General features: G+C 41.1%; 1 protein-coding gene across 6 annotated transcripts; it reads right to left on the reverse strand.

Moving 5' to 3' along the window:
* Positions 1–2,850: 2,850 nt before the first annotated feature.
* LOC114877840 (activated Cdc42 kinase-like) lies at positions 2,851–16,493 on the reverse strand. 6 transcript variants are annotated; one of them, XR_006830202.1, is made up of 9 exons: positions 16,024–16,493; positions 15,203–15,295; positions 13,554–15,131; positions 12,815–13,045; positions 12,607–12,743; positions 12,060–12,290; positions 7,684–8,285; positions 6,509–7,608; positions 2,851–6,399 (listed from the first exon to the last, which is right to left on the reverse strand). XR_006830202.1 is itself a non-coding variant. In XM_046289207.1 (8 exons), exons 1-8 carry the CDS (start codon positions 16,025–16,027, stop codon positions 6,624–6,626), a joined length of 3,861 nt encoding a protein of 1,286 aa, XP_046145163.1. In that variant the 5' UTR covers positions 16,028–16,493; the 3' UTR covers positions 2,851–6,623. The 6 variants fall into 6 exon arrangements, 5 of the variants coding, with proteins under 5 accessions (XP_046145163.1, XP_046145162.1, XP_046145160.1 ...); XM_046289207.1 differs by having other exon boundaries at positions 2,851–7,608; XM_046289206.1 differs by lacking the exons at positions 2,851–6,399; positions 6,509–7,608 and having other exon boundaries at positions 8,192–11,378; positions 12,815–12,967.
* Between the last annotated feature and the right edge of the window lie 123 nt (positions 16,494–16,616).

Consider the following 16,616-nt stretch of genomic DNA (forward strand, 5'->3'; position numbering starts at 1 on the left):
AAACATTGGTTTTGGAATCTCAATGTTTATATAAAGAATTCTATGCTCAGCATTCAGATTTCTATTCCCAGAATTTAGCAGCCAAATCTGAATTTTTGTAATGAAGCATGCTTCAAAGAAGATTGCAGTAGGGTGTTCAACTTCCAGAGTGTCCCATTCAAGCCTTGGGTCTTTGATGGATGATTAAGCAGGGACTTGTGAGAAAGTACATAACCTGGGTGGCCCTCTAGCGGCGAGCGCAGAAAACACTATATTTTTAAGGAAAATTACTATTAGATTTGTAATAAGTGAATTTTTGATGATTCAAAATTTTACAGATTTTTGAAATAAAAGTAAAAGTATATTGACCATCTGAAGCGCCGTTGTGCAACAGATTACATGTAGAAATAAATTGAAATATACTTAGAAAGCGTGGCTCGTGAAACATTCCTCCAAACACAATACTCTCCAGGACTTGCTTGTAATATACAGCTGACATTCCTATTACCTTGCACTCGTGGTGCAACGTGCTACATTCTCTTGCTATGCAACGATAATCTCTTTAGACGTTCCTTCCGTCACAGCGAACAGGGTAATAATGAAAATCAACTCTCCAGTTCAGCTGTAATGCAACATCAAAGTACTGATTTAAATTTGTTATTCATATACATTTTGGTAATTAACCAAAATAACTGGCGATGACCAGTCAAATATTACTAGAAAAATAATAATAATGTGAAATGTGGTTAGGTTGAAAATAAATACAGGATGTTTCATAACTTCTGTAACACCCGGAAATGAAGGGTTGATGGGGTGATTCTGAACAACTTTTTCCTTTACTAAAATGTTGGTTGAAGCTTAGTTTTTGAATTATTAACGAAAAACGCTGGCCAATCAGAGCGCGCGCTCAAGCACGAGAGCGTTGGCTCTGAACCTCGCTCGGTCGTGAACAAACGCATTGTCACAGCGTGGGTATCGAGAGAAGCGTGAAACTAACTTCAGATTGTACTTAACCCATTTGCTACCACGATCCCCAAACGGGAATTTGAATATATTAGGATTATATTAAATAAAATGTTAAATAAAAATATCAAAAATAAAAATTTGGCAGTTAATGGGTTAATTTATGATAATGTAACGTTTGTCGCACACTCTCATAGACATAGTATGAGTGCATACGATGAGAGAAAGAAAAGATATAAAATGAGTTTCTCTCTCTTTTCAGTGCCGGAGAAGTGGGGAGCACTATAAAGTACATAATCAAAAATAACTCTGTTTCAAGGTCAATGAATAATGATTATTATTTCGGCAAATTATGACTTGATTCTTTTTATGTTCCTATATATTAATAATAAACGTCAGTTAAAAAATATTCTAAAAGAATAAAATTTCATGTTATTTTTAGAAGAAACATTTTATCAGCTTTCAGTACATTTTAATTGTTATACCACATTAGCGTCGTTTGCGCATTTAAATCATATTGCGCAGGCTCTGCCCACTTCTCCGGTATTGAAAAGAGAGAGAAACTCCTCTTACATTTTTTCTCTCTCCCATCGTATGCATCACCGCTTATACCAGGCCTGTCTAACCTGCGGCCCGCGGGGCACTCGTGGCTCCTTCCCCTACCACGCAGCTCGCGCTCGGCTCCCCCCACTTTTCCAGTTGGTTTCCCGATTGTTCCAATATTTGACGCGTATTCCTAGTCCTAGCTACTAGAAACCGCTGCCCCACTACTGACACTACTGGATGGTGGGGGAAGTCTGAAGCGGTAAGAGTGGGAGCAGTGGCTTATACAATGGATGCTCGGTCTATACTTACCATGTCCATGCACGCTCCCCTCGATACCCACGCTATGCCAATGCATTTGTCACAGCCGACTCTAGTACTAGCCATGCTGAACAACGTGGCAACACCGCTCACGTGACAATCGGGAGTCCTATTTTCAAAAACAGAGTCCTATGCTCGGAATTGTAATTACCGTCTTTTTTAATTAAAAGCTGTAGTAATATACGCTATTTTGTATTAATTATGTATAAACAATACATAAACGTTGCAACTATGGCAAGTAGAAGTGATGTGGTAGTATAAAATTGTTATAAATGTGACATAAATTTTGTGTACTCTCGAAGTAGTTTGGTGTTGTGAAGCATGATATTTGAAATATTTACAGTGGTTTCAAGAAAATTTAGGTATGAAGCAAAATGAAACCATCTTTGGATCAAATTGAAACATTTAAGAATTGATAAACGTGTATATAAGTGAATAAAAACCTTGAAACAAGCGAAATTATTGGAACGAAACCAAAGAGGTTATGTGAAGTCCAGAGAGTAGCCGAGAGTCTGACGACGTTGATTGGCTGGGAGTCCGGGAGGCAGATAGAGTAGGGTAGATGTTGATATATTTAGACCGGACTTCCGCGGTGTTGCCATTTTTACTTCAGCACGGCTAGTACTAGAATCGGCTGTGCATTTGTTCACGAACGAGCGCGGTTCACAGCCAACGCTCCCGAGGCTGAGCTCGCGCTCTGATTGGCTAGGGTTTTTCTTTAATAATTCAAAAACGAAGCTTCGACCAACATTTTGGTAAAGGAAAAAGTTGTTCAGAATCATCCCAGCAACCCCCCATTTCCGGGTATTACAGTCGTTACGAGACACTTTGTGTAATTAAAAGAAATGTTGGTTTACCTCAATGGTGTCAATTTCAACTGGTCAGCTTTCACCAACATCTTTGTTTACATCTTCTGATCATTCTTCAAACTATCAATCCATCACTGTCGACGTACAATTCCCATTTTCATTTTTAAATTCCTTGGAATGATAAAAATAAAATTGCTCGGTCGGTAATGCAGTCTCGACGAAAGCAAAGACTTGATTTTCAATTATGAATGTGTATATATTATCGTAAATACAGTCGATATAAAACATCCTCGTGTTTCCGCGCGTTAATAATTGTAGAGACGTACAAACGTATTGCCTTATCGTATTAAGAATCGCGTATAAAAAAACGGATTATAGGATGAACATACTCCTACTGCGTAAGATAGGCATCGGTTCTTCCTTCAGGAGACTTGGCGAGCTTAATTTCGATTATTATCCCCGAGGTCGTTGGATCCGTTCGCAAGACGCAACCGTGTTCCTCGATGCGTACAGATTTTATCGGGCGCAACGATCTTGCGTGAAACGAACCTTACAAACGTGTTAAGATTCCTACAGTATCTCCGATGTCGGGGATTATCAAAAATTTCTTCATCTACTCCTCTCTCCTCGAGAATCGACTAAGTACATTGGCTCAGGAAAACTGATCGAGGTGGATTGCTCTTCGAACGAGCTGAATCTAATTAGTTCATTAGTGGTTCCTGCGCAAAAATAATTGATCTCTTTATACTGAACGCTCTACCTGTATCTCTAAGCCCTCTTTCCATTCACGTATCAGCCTAAAGTATCTTGTCAATTATTCTTTCACAGTTTGTAATGCGAATAACTATATTCAATGAAGTATCAGAAAACTGAAGAGTTATACCGTAAGAAAGTAGCCTTTTAGAAACTTCAATATGTTACGTAATAACTAGAGAATTGCTTACTCAACTGTACTTGTACGTATCCCAATACTTAAAAACTAGTTTCAGCTTTCATGATTCCATTAGGATATTGTTGCTCTAATGCCCTGGTATTTGTTAGAGCCAATACGTGACAGAGAAAAGAGAGTCTATTCAGCATAAAAAAGAAAAATACACGATACGCGTATTTTTATTCAGGAACCGAAAACCTTATTGTTCAACGTTATTACAAAATGATACTAAGTAACATTACTTAGGCGATTTTCGTAAGCTCCTATTTGGCTTCGTTGAAGGATACAAAAGTACGGTCGGCAAGGATATCCAATTAACATTATCCCTTTTTCTTCCCCTCACGTTTTCCTTAATAAAACGTTTACAAACGCGCTATACGAAAGTACGGTGAGCAATTTTCATTCTCCAATTCGCCTGGACTCGAACAACATCAGCCAAAAGGAAGTATCTCGTAGAAAAGACTCTGGTACAAAAGATATACATGGAAAAATATTAATCAAGTGGTACAGTACTGGACACTTGCCTCGAGTCCAAGGGAATCTGATTCTGGATATGTTCTTCGACTCTTATGGCTGCTGAACATTTTCAATGTGCCAAGTGTCTCAGAAGTCATGCAATCCATTATAGTAATACAGCGCACACTGTGTGAAAAAGAAAAGAAAAATATGTAAAATATTTTTTAAAAAATATGCATGATGTCCAAGAAACTACACACGAGGAAAAAAGTGAAATTTCTTCTACCTGAAACATCAAATGAACAGTGCCTGTTCATTTGATATTTTTACAGAGGTTATAAATCAAATTGAATTCAATTCACGCTCCCTAACAATAATTATCCCCCCCCCCCCATGATCACCCAGATTTCTTACAACTTAACAAGATTAACGCGAAAGCTCTCTAACAAAATATAAAAATCAATCTTACTGAACACAGAGATTTCATACATAATATTTGGTGGTTTTATCGTACCCTACTACCGGGTCAAATACAAAGGACGTTTACTTGCAACGTTGGCTACGTTCTACAAAATGTTCTGCACTTCCAATACTTATCCAGGATCATCCTTGTTTGATCTTGGACCGTAATACAATTATTATAACAAGCATCATTTTCTCACTCTCACTCTCTCTCTCTTGTTTGTGCTAACCATTAACCATGATTATTTCATACTAGGGATGTGCGGGTACCCGGTATTACGGGCTCGGGCAGGGTCGGGCGGGTGTCCGATACACGCGTGCAGTCGGGTAGCCCGACTCTTTCGGGTCAGGTCGGATAAAGTCGGGCAGATTCGGACGAGCTCCCGCGAACTTAATGCTTGCAATAAGCATGTTCAAAATCTATTTTGTATAAAATGAATATACAGGTGACATGGAATAAAATTCATTTCAAATAAATACGTTACAAGTATTATTTTTCCACATAAAAATTATCTTATTCCAAAATTCCACATAAAACAGATTTTGCGCATGCTTATTGCAAGTATTAACAAGTACATAAGAATTAGGCCGCGGGAGCTCGTCCGAATCTGCCCGACTTCATCCGAGCTGACCCGACTGCACGCATGTATCGGACACCCGCCCGAGCCCGCCCGATGTCTTCCGGACCGACCCGACTAGTCGGGCCGCACATCACTATTTCATACACATCTAAATACTATTACTTATGAGATTAAATTCGCACTTAATACAGGAAAAGTCTTGAGAATCCACCGATCCACCGTTACAAGAGGAGCGTTGTCTCTCATTATTGAAACATGGTGTGATGAATTACAGTGAAAACGCTAAACTACGGTGCGCGTATGATACCAAACAATAATACCGTCTGAATATTATCTTTGGAATCGAAATTTCTCTCTCCGCCGATGATATTGTTTGAAAACAGAGAAGTATTCAGGTATAAACGGTTCTGAATCGCTTCGAACGTTAATCTCATGTTCGCGGAACAGCGTTGAGTACTACGCAATGATTGTCTTTTACAAAACGCATGATTTCCTGTACTTTCGAAGGTACTTTTAAACAGAGAGAATCAGATTTTTGTGTACGAAGAAACCCAAGATCGTCTACAATGGCTTTGATCACTGTATCACGCGACACAAGGATTGATTCGCTGCTTAATCAATAGCTTTCGTAATACTTTCTCTCGACACGCTCGCTTAACTAAAAATTGCAAACATGTCATGATCGAAGTGTCGTTACAGTACGCGTACACATTTACGCGTAGATGATTCAATTTCATTTACTCATGAAATTAGTAAGCGTGTACATTTACTGTAAAATATGTACAGAGTGTCTCAAAGATTACAATCCGAAAACTGCAAAATGGTAAAGGACTTTGCAATTCTTTTTTTTTTTGAAACACCCTGTACGTACACATTCGGCTACGTTTCTATTCCACACGGTTATTAGATCACAAAACCCGATACGTTTATTGTGCAAATTATCACATTACGTTTGCATTAAACAAGGCAGAAACAGAATTTCTTGCTAAAATTTAAATTAAATTTAAAAAAAAGCTATTACTCTATAGAATCCGATCCACCAGAAAGGGAATATTTAATGTAACATCTATGTCATGAAAGTGCCACTGGAAGATCTTCAGAGGAATTAAAATGCTTCCCTAAATAACCAATAAGGGTTATCTCGTCCGAGCGTTCTTAAATCTAATATACACAAAAGGACACAAGTTTCGTCCCAAGTATAAATTCATACATCATTACCAATAATAAGAGTATTTTGATTAAGTATTTCATTTCCAGTGGGTCGTCATATACCATTTGTCTGCAGGAGAAACGCTAAACCTGTGCGCCTATCTGTCCTTAGGCAACAAACAAAGAATACTATCCTCGTTTTATCCTAAAATAATAAATAAACGTTGCATCAATTGATCTACTTAAACGCACAAGCAAGAAAAAAAAAAAAAAAAAAATGAAAAAGCATCTTGTTTTTGAAAATACTACTTAACCACTCTTCTTCGTCCCAAGAACAAGAAGCGTACCCCGCTCAAAATGGCTTCCGCATCCTAACCTCCAACGCTTGGTATGATCGTCTGGCTGGAGTAAGCCAGTTAACCAAAGCGATTAAACAGCAGCCGTGTCATCGGTGCTTCTCAACAACGCGGCCGCTTTTACCACATCACCTCCACATTGGTTCAACATAACCTTGCAGTCCTGTAGGCCAACGAAATTGTTCTCTTTCTTCAGCAATCCCTGAAGACGTTCCAGCTTGATCGCCGCCAGTACGTCCCAATCGGTGACATTCAACGCGGCTATGCACGACTCGGGGGTGGAATGTTCGTGCAGTACCTTCATCATGATCCTAACCTCGTCGGACTGCTTGCCATTGCGAGGGCCACGGGTCCTCCTCGCGTTTGGCCCGTCGCAGGCGAACTCCAGAAGATCCTCGCAGGACACGTGATCCGACTGACGCGACAAATCGCTCGTGTGGGCCGACAGTTTCTCGTTCGACAACCTGTCGTAGGTGCTGGTCAAACCCGAAGAATGGAAGCTATCGTTGGAATCAACGGTGGAAGACTCTTTCGACTCTGCGACTTCTGCTGGCTGTTTGCTCGTTCTGCTCTGCGAGCCACCCTCCGGATACTCCCCATAGTCGTACTGCATAGTGTAATTCGAAGGCCTCTGAACCGATGGTGTCCTTGCGTTGGACGTTTGAAGCTTGGGCTCCGCTTTGCCGGACACGACAGAATCCTCTGATCTGCTTGAACCTGTGGGGGTAGAGTTCCTGCTCGCCTCACCTGTCTCGCCCTCTTGGATACATTTGGAGGCTGAACTCCTGAAGGAACACTTGGACTCGACGCTGATCTTCCTCTGTTGGCGATCCGAGTCTGTTGACTGTGCGTCGCTCCTGCTCTCCTGGCTATTCTGTCGGTACTCCGAGGTGTCGCAGTCGACAAGGTTATCCGAGGTGTCGCAGTCGATCAGGTTATCCGAGAACTCGAGCAGGTCTTCAGAGATGACACTGAAACGGTGCAGCTTGTTCTCATCGGCCGGAAGAGTGTCCAGTGCTGCCAACTCGGAGTCTATGCGCTGTTCAAACTCCTCTGGACTGAAAACGAAGTAACAGCCGAATGAATGAATCTCTTATAAATCTATTAGACGCTATAGAAACTTGAGGATATACCTGTTGACCGAGGTCTCCGACGAATAGTCCTCCTGCAGTGAGCTACTGGCCACCGATGAGCTGGCACTCTGCAGACTACCATCGACCTGATCCTCTATAGGCGGTGTAGTCACCGCCATCTTAGCCAGGGTCCTTGTGACCCCACCACCAGGTATGATCAACGGATGCTTCCTCTGATGTCTGGGCAAACTGGACTTAGGCTGCAACGTTTTCGACCTGTCCCTGGGGGGCAGGGGTATAGGGTTCTCGTCCACGTTACTTTGATTCTGATTGTTCTCGATCTCCTGGGCGGAATGATGCCTCTCCAGGTGTCGCGTCTGGGGAAGAGGGGGCGGTGCGTGGGGCGGCGGCGGCGCCCTGATCTTGGGCAACGTCTTCGAGCCACTGTTGTACGCGTCGAAGTGGAACGTCTCGCTGGACAGATCCTCCTGATGGGACACCGTGTGGCCCAGAGTCGCGTGCTTGTTCCCGCGGATTCTTGGCCTCACTATAGGGACGCCCGAGCGGAGCATGCGCAAAGGATTCGTATCTGGAGCAGCCTCTATGCTGGGCGTCTCCACTAGACTGTTGTACACTTCCTTGGCCTCGTCGGACAACGTAGCCTAAACAAGTCGTGGGAGGGGATAGATTTGGGAAAGAAGAGAACAGAAATTAAATAAACGAAAATAACGAATGAGAGGAGACAGAGAAAGAGACTATGGTTTGAAAGAAACATTCTTGTTCTTCAGCGTGTACACACAACAAGCTTTGGATCTTCTCTGAACTGGAAGAAAGACCGCAAACGAGTAGGAATGAAGAAAACACCCTTGGTGGTCGACGGCGCGAAACCGTCGTCGCGATGGTGGAATTATAGGCCGGTCAGAGACGTCAGAAACGATAAACGCTACTCTAAACGAAACGGATGCAGAGAGACGTGTGTGGGCGAAGATTCGTGTGTACGTGTGTTACAGTTGAACTGTACAGGTCTGATCAACATACTCTAGGATTCTCATTCCAATTTTCTCTCCAAGTACAAACAGTATAAACGTGTAAATGCATCCAAACGTATTACCCGCTAGACATTAGTTTTTAATTAGTATGTATAATAATAACATGCAAGCATGCTAAGCGTATGCGACACGAAACTGTCTTGGAACAGTTCCTTGTATTAAGTACACTGCGTATTGTCCAGAGTTGGGTTATTGTGTTTCTCAGCGTTCCTCTGTCACCTACACCATCCCAGAATGTGGTGTTAGCCATCGCTTCCATCACTGTTGTTGAGCAAAATCTTATAGCTTTACTTACAACTTTCAAATATTAGAATAAAGATAACTTTGAAGATGATACGCCTGCAAAGAGACTGCTTATACCATTATGCTCTTTTTACCACCATCAAAATCATTAAGATAAGAAACAAAGTTTGTTAAGCTGTGTTAAGAAAGATTTGAAATATACTGCCCAACTCTGGCGTTATCCCATATATTTCTGCCAATGAACATGCACTCAGCGAACTGATGATAACACATTACAGAGGTATTGGATCTCAAATCAGATGGATGGCGTTAGAAATCAGTGAGGGTTTACGGGGCAGGAGACGGTGGGAAAGTTAGTATGTCGCTGGTGAACTCTGGATATTCAGAGCTGGTGTCTGAATCCAGGTCCGAGTTGCTGGTGAACGTCAGACTAGAACTGGGGGCACTTTCTGGCCAAGAGAGCAAGTTGTTTCTGGAAGAGAAAGGCGGTGACAAGGAGTTCAAGAAGCTGGTCGAGGGTGGTGGTGATTTCCCACAGAGCTCTATCGACGAGAAGCCTCTGGCTGATTCAGGATGCAAGAAGTGTCCTTTGTTCTTGAAGTTCAGGCGCAGGTTGTGGGGAACCTTCTTATGGCGTCGCTTGTAACGCAGACGACTTCTTATGTCAGTCTCTGAGTGGGATATGGAGTCTGAATCTTCGCTGGAATCGTTCGTTGGATGAAAGGACCTCCTTATGTTCTTCATCGGTGGTTTTCTGTTCTCTGACAGGGACGAGGTTCTGTGTCTGTATATGTTTGTAGTGGTGGTAGACATTTTCTCCAACAGAACATCAGTCTTCGCCACCTCCTTTCTTGTATTGTCATTCTGATACAACTTTGGTGGCTCCAGAATATGCTGGTGTATGGTGGGACTGGATGGGGGATTGCTCTTCTGCATTAAATTCAGCTTCATGCTGATCTGTGACTGACACTGAAGAGGAATGTTCAAGTCCAGGTGCTTAGGCTTCTGCGTAGGAATGTTCAAGCTCCTGAGAGGTGTCTGACTTTGCCCAGATATGTCCAGATTCCTCATGTTTGTCACCAATGACTTGGACGCAGTGGTTTCTATGTTCCTTGAGTTCTGCGCAATGTTCTTGCCAAGTTGGATCATGTTCTGCGTCAGCTTGCCCAGACCCAGGTTCAATCCCTGGCCCTTCTTGGAGTCCAGGTAATTCTTCACGCTCTCCAAACCAGACACCTCGCGTTGATACTTCTCTGCCAGCAGTTTGCTGTTCAATTCAACCTGATTATTAGCCTCTGCGTCTGATTTTCGTCTGAGTCGTTGGAAATTCACTCGCAGGCTCTCTGAGCTGCTATAAACAGGCGACTCCTTTTTCTCAGACTCAGCTATGAACAAGGGATTGTTGGATATTACAAAAGGGAAACCATCATGGCCATTCTGATTCTGTTCTATCTTACGGAAGCTCTGTATATTGATCCTCACCGCTTCCATGTTTGCTCTTGAGTTCTCTGATTCGCCAGCTTTCAGATTAGTCTTTATGCTATCCGTGGATCCATAAATCACACTCTTAGGTTCCTGATTGCTGTTTCTTGAAGCGAAAGCTACCTTCCCACTCCTGTTCTTCGACACATCTATCTTCTTTGGGAATTCTGGAATGTTCATCTTGGAGGAATCGCTGAAGGAACTGGAGATCTTGGGCCTCGTACCAAGATCTATGTTGGCTACCTTGTCCCTGGACGAATCAAACTTAACTGGCTTACTACGTGGGAACTCAAAGTTCACAGGTTTGTCTTTCATTAAATCAAAGCTCGTTTCCTCGCACTGTACGTCGTTAAGCTGCTGATCACAATTACCAAATTTATTTGACAACTGCTGACTGTGCTTGTTCGCAGAACCATCCTGGATGTTTGAGTAACAACCTGGTCTGTTAGGTTGCTCCAAATTGTTGATCTTATCGTATTTATCCATCTTCTCCTCTCCAAAATATGGTGTCTTCTCAGTGGTACAGCTTAAAGCACCCTCGTCGTCGAAATACTTTGATTGCTCAAAATAACGATCCACGTAGCTGGTAGACACTCTCTTCTGGTCTCGAGAAAAGTCGAAATTTGAATTTTCTAAACTCAGAGGAGGTACTTTGCCATTTTGCTGAAGAACGTTTAGCTTATCACTCGTATCCGTCATTGTTTCACAATTATAATTGCTTTTCTTGTTACCATTCTCTAAGAACTCAGTGGACTTCACAAGATTCTGCCTCATGGCTGCATTGTCCAATATGTGAGCATCAAACTCTATGTCCATGTACGAAGTCCATGCAGTGGGTTTAGTCAGAAGCTCTCGTGACTTGGCGAAACAAAATTCAGCTGATGCTTTGTCCCACAATGGCAACTTTAGAGTGGACGGTGCACCAAGTGATTCTATACTAGAGACGGTGGATGACAATGATTGCAGGCTCGAACACAACCACTTTATCAATCAACAATGGTATTACACGATAGAGGAAATAATAAATAACAAGCCATAATTAGAGACAACCATGCAGGAATGAGTAAAGCACATTGGGTAAGGCGTAAGAAGTTTGATGATGGTTTTATGTACAGTACGCAGAAATCAAAGAATGGATTAAATATGGCAATGCAATGATAAATAAAACATGAAACGAATAACAAAATAATTTTAAGAAATAAAACAGATAAATAAACAGATAGGAAAGGATCAGAGGAAAGTCGAGATTAGTCTTTGTCATAAATTAACAAGCATTTGAGTATCAACTTAAGGTACAAACAAGTAAATTAGGTTGGAATATCAAGAACAGATACAATTGCGGTATACCTACTCTTTCATGTGGCATCAGGAATTAACTCTGTTCCATAACAGTTTCCATTAAATGAATTTCAATGTTGTATAGAGAGATAAGATGTATCTGTACGGGAGCATTATTGTTCAAAAAGAAACCATTCTTTTACTTTGGCAGTACATAAAGGGAGTACTTGTTCTCGTATATTGGTTATTAGTTTTTGATAAAAAGAAGAAAATAAATCAAGTTAGTCTCTGAGTGCAAAGTTAGTTCGTGTATTTTGTTATATGTGTAATCTTTTTTTTTTTTTTTTTAAAGTTTAGTGATGAAACAAAAACTGTTTAATGTACCTGTATGTCAGGTATACTGGCAGCTTCCTCTGAAAAGTGTCGTCTGTCTGGTTTGGGACTGTGTTGATGTGGCAACTTAAAAGAGAACTTTCTGCGTCTTGAAGGACTGGCGGGTGTTCGGGGAGACTCCGGTGGATGTTCAAGATCTGTCATGGAACGTGCTGTCAATTCCTGTGCCATAGCAATGGCTGAGTAGAGAGTTTTCTGATCGGCGGCTGAGATAGGCTTCACCTAAATATAAGAGAAACGTTTACCATCTCTGGTAAATATATATATAATACATAAGGACGGTCTGCTTTGTCGCGGTTTGAACATTTCTATGACACTTGATCGTTTTGTCAATTCTGTTCTGTAGCTCTATAAAAGTTTCTTGGATTCTATAACTCTGACATGCAAATAATACAGATAATATGTATATATATATATATATGTATAATAAAAACTAACGATACTCAGCAACAGATAACGAACGAAAAAGAATAAATAAACGATAACTAATAGCACATAAAAGCATAATGAATAAATCAGACAAAAAAAATTACTGTACATTTATTGGACTCACGGTGGCTTGTTTCTTCTTATTGCTCTGCTTCGCTTGGATCTCCCTCAGTTCATTCCTGACATTACTCGATTCATGTTCAGTGGACAAAGGATGAACAGGAGGTGGCGGAGGAGGTGAAGAGCCTATCGAACAAATATAAATGTACATTACTATTGAAATAATTAAGATATTCAATTAATGTCCCCTAAATTACCTAGTGATCTGAACATTTGATCCATTTCAGCCAACAAACTTGGACCAAAATCGAAATTCAACGTTTTGTCAAATCTTAAAGGACTATCCTGATTTTCTTCATCGCTGATCTCGTGATATTCGTGATCCGCTCCAAGAGAATCATTGTTGCCAGCTACATTTAACGAAACAGATTGTTTACTCGAATTAGCCATGTGGCATACTTCAGAACTTGCATCTGACCACAAATTTTCTAACAAAGAAAAATTCATCGTTAACGTCAGACATTCTGTTACTAGTTTTAGTTTGAATCAGGGGCGGCCGAACCGTTGCGCATGCGTCGAATGTTGCGCATGCGCCAAGCGTAGCGCATTACCTCTTTGCGCCTATATGTATTTTTAATTTAATTACATGTATTAATTAATTTAATTGCGTGATTAAGTTACTTCTTTCCTATCCTTATCTCTATTTTTCAACCCTTAACCATAAACGTAAGAAGGTATAAAAAGTGCTCGAGTTATATGACATATATACCCATAATTATGAAAGTGGTCTAAGTCAAAATTAAAAAAAAAAATGAATTTATCACTTATTTCACACGACATGATTTTAAACTAAATTTATTCAATGTAATTTTTAAAACAAGAAATATATGACTTAGACCACTTTCATAATTATGGGCACATATCTGAACTCGTCTGTGAAAATATTGGCGCATGGTATGCAGAAGTTTGGCCACCCCTGGCTTAAATAATACACACCATGCTTATCTTGCTGAGCATTTCTATTGTCCCTTAATAATTCCCTGTTCATCTCTGTGCTTCTTGCATCTTGGTTTAAAGCTTGACTAGAATTGTCTGTTACATCCTCTTGCGGCTTGTACGGAGTGACCACCTGTCGCGGTAAATGCGGATACTTTCCGCCAAGGAAACCGATATCACCGAAATAAGCTCCGTCCAATCCGACATGCCCGGTGTGCTTCAAGTCACCTTGCGGTGAAGAAATCATGTCCGTACGAATCTTTCGTCTCTGGGAGGAGAAGGCATTTTTACCGTCCCCGCGTGTAAATTCTCCAGGTTTATTGCTTGGCAGATTAGATCCCAGATAAGCTATCGTGTGAGCAGGATTAAAGAAGCCAGTTTTCCCGTTATTTAATACACCTTTCCATAAAGTATTACTGCTTCCTTTATCCAGAACGGTGATAACATCGCCTTGCCTGTAGACAAGCTGGCCGGTCTCAGTGCTGTCCTGAACAGCTTGAACCTGTTCCGGTTTCAAATCAGGCAGAAGATTAATTAATTCAGAGAATTTCGGTCGCTTCGATGGTTCGTGCTGCCAGCACTGTTGCATGAGGGCGAAATAATCTTTTGGGCAACACTCTGGCTGCTCCAATCTTTGAAAATTTGGTTCGTCTATCGCCTCCAAGATTTGATGACCGGTCAGTGCTGCCCATGGTTGAAAACCATAGCTGAACATTTCCCATAAAGTCACTCCGTAAGCCCATACGTCACTTGCTGAGGTGAACTTCAAGTAAGATATGCATTCTGGAGCGCACCAGGCTATGGGTAGCTTCAAATTCACATTGAAATTCGTTTGATAGTAATCTTTACCCACACCCAAAGCACGGGACAATCCGAAATCCGATATCTTCACTTTGTTCTTGGAGAAGACCAAAATATTTCTGGCAGCAAGATCACGGTGTATCAGTCTCTTCACTTCCAAATACTGCATACCGTCTGCTATTTGCACAGCAAAGTCGCATAATGAAAGAACTGGAAAGCTGGCACGCAAGCTGGGCTCCTTTAAGCATTCCAGTAACGATCTCAGTGGTGCCAATTCTGTGACGAGCATCAGGGAATTTGTATCCAAAACCACACCGTACAATCTTACAATGTGCTCGTGGTCTATCGCGTGCATTATGGCTGCCTCCTTCAAAAATTCAATGGGATTGTTCTGCATTCTTTCTCGCGACAAACACTTAATGGCTACTTGTATCCTCTCCCCGTCGTTCGTCCAAACACCCTGTTGTACAACTCCGAACTCTCCTGTTCCCAGTTCTTTGTTCACAATTATAGCATCGGCTGGTATCATATGTTTATTAGGAACACGAATCGGTGGTCTGTCTTGCCTTTCTTCGGGTAACATGGTCAAACCACCCATCGTTGGCTCCTCCCGTTTTGGTAACAGCATCTTTTTGAATTTGGAGAGGTAATTTTGGGGGAAATGCTTTTGAAAATACTTCTTTAAACGACGCATCTCTGGTTTGCTCATTCCAATCGCGTTCAAATCTTCTTCTGTTACATATTTCAATTGAGCGGTTGTCTGTACTTTCAAGTCCCCTGTTAAATTAAGTAATAAGTCACTCGTTATTCTTTGCCTGAGTGATTGATAACGTTATTAAAGCTCATACCTCGAATTCCAGGATAATATTGTTGAAGCTCTGCTTCCATAAGGAACTCGTATAAACCAGGCCCAGTGTTGCGGGACATTCCTCCTTGTGTGTCTTTAAAAAAAAAAATAAATAAACAATTATATATGTGCATAATAACAAATAACATTAAATTATGCAATTTTTCTTGTTACATAATATTGTTAATCACCTACAAGAAATAAGATAATTTTCAAGATCATTTAATTTAATTAGCATCAAATGAAACATAAATGCAAATTTCTTTAATAATTCATCTGTGAATTGCAGCAAAAACGTTTTGCTTACTTCATGAAAATTTCCGACGAAAAACTTGTCAGAACATCGAAGGGAACGCTATTTCAAACTGAAGAATATTTCACCGAATAAGATCGCCATTTGAACACACATTATCCGTCACTGAAGGGAACTGCAGCAGGGGAAACTTTACAAAGAGAACTGAACTGGAAGCTTCTGTGGTAGGAAAAACGCAAGAAGGAAAAATAGAAAATAATAGAGGCTTAGAGTGGGGATACGAAATTCCTGACACGCGACTGAGGGGCCCCTGGGTACCGTGTGCACTAGGTCGCAATTTTAATGCACACGATCAAGCCGATGAAAAGCCGCACATCGATCGAGTGGCAACTCGAGAAACGTGTCTCGACTAAAGCGATGGAAAAATGAAATAGATATAAAATAGAATCGCGCGTGAATCGTTGCATTCCCGTGGAAGACACGCCCCGCGCTCTTCAAATAGATTATGATTTATAAATGTTTTTTTTTTTTTTTTTTTTTCTGTCGAGCTCTCGTGCCGCGGCACTCACCCATTCTATGATGACGCAGCACGCATTCAGAGCTCGTCTCTTTCTCATGAGACCCTCGGCGTCTACCACTTTGTTCGGCCGATCAAGCGATCCAAAATCACGAGTCTTCTCTCTTTCCTTTCCTCGTTATTTCGATCCTCCCCGCCGCCGAGCGAATCTGAACCCTTCTTTCGTTAATTTCACATTTTCTCCAATTTCATCGCACTTTCCTTCCCCAACGCGTATTCTCTGTCATTTATATTTCTCACTCGAAGGCGTTTGTTACCGGTTCGATTAATTATACATCAGTTCACGAGCGAGGATACTTGACTCGCGCAGCTCCCCAGCTCCCTAAATCTAGGGAGATTCCAAACCACGAACCGCGGTTCCTTTATAAAATAATTTTGATTATTTTTAAAAATCATGGCGAATGCAGTTTGAAAAATTAAGTGAATCACATGGAATATTATTAAAAATTCACCGGTTTTGTTTTTTCGAATTTTATGTTACTAAAAATTTTCTTTCGCACAGGTTGCATCGGTGGTTTCTCCCGATTTCGAATTCGTTCGATTTTTTTTTTTTCTCGTGTTCTAGTCATTTACACAGTCTGCTTG

This window comes from Osmia bicornis, chromosome 16, assembly GCF_907164935.1.
Source record: "Osmia bicornis bicornis chromosome 16, iOsmBic2.1, whole genome shotgun sequence".
Taxonomy (NCBI): domain Eukaryota; kingdom Metazoa; phylum Arthropoda; class Insecta; order Hymenoptera; family Megachilidae; genus Osmia; species Osmia bicornis.

Coding starts and splice junctions, on each gene's coding strand:
- LOC114877840 (XM_046289203.1), bottom strand. Junction 15,132..15,202: donor ATATTATCCTGGAATTCGAG/GTATGAGCTTTA, acceptor TTAATTTAACAG/GGGACTTGAAAGTACAGACA. Junction 13,046..13,553: donor TGCTCAGCAAGATAAGCATG/GTGTGTATTATT, acceptor TTTCTTTGTTAG/AAAATTTGTGGTCAGATGCA.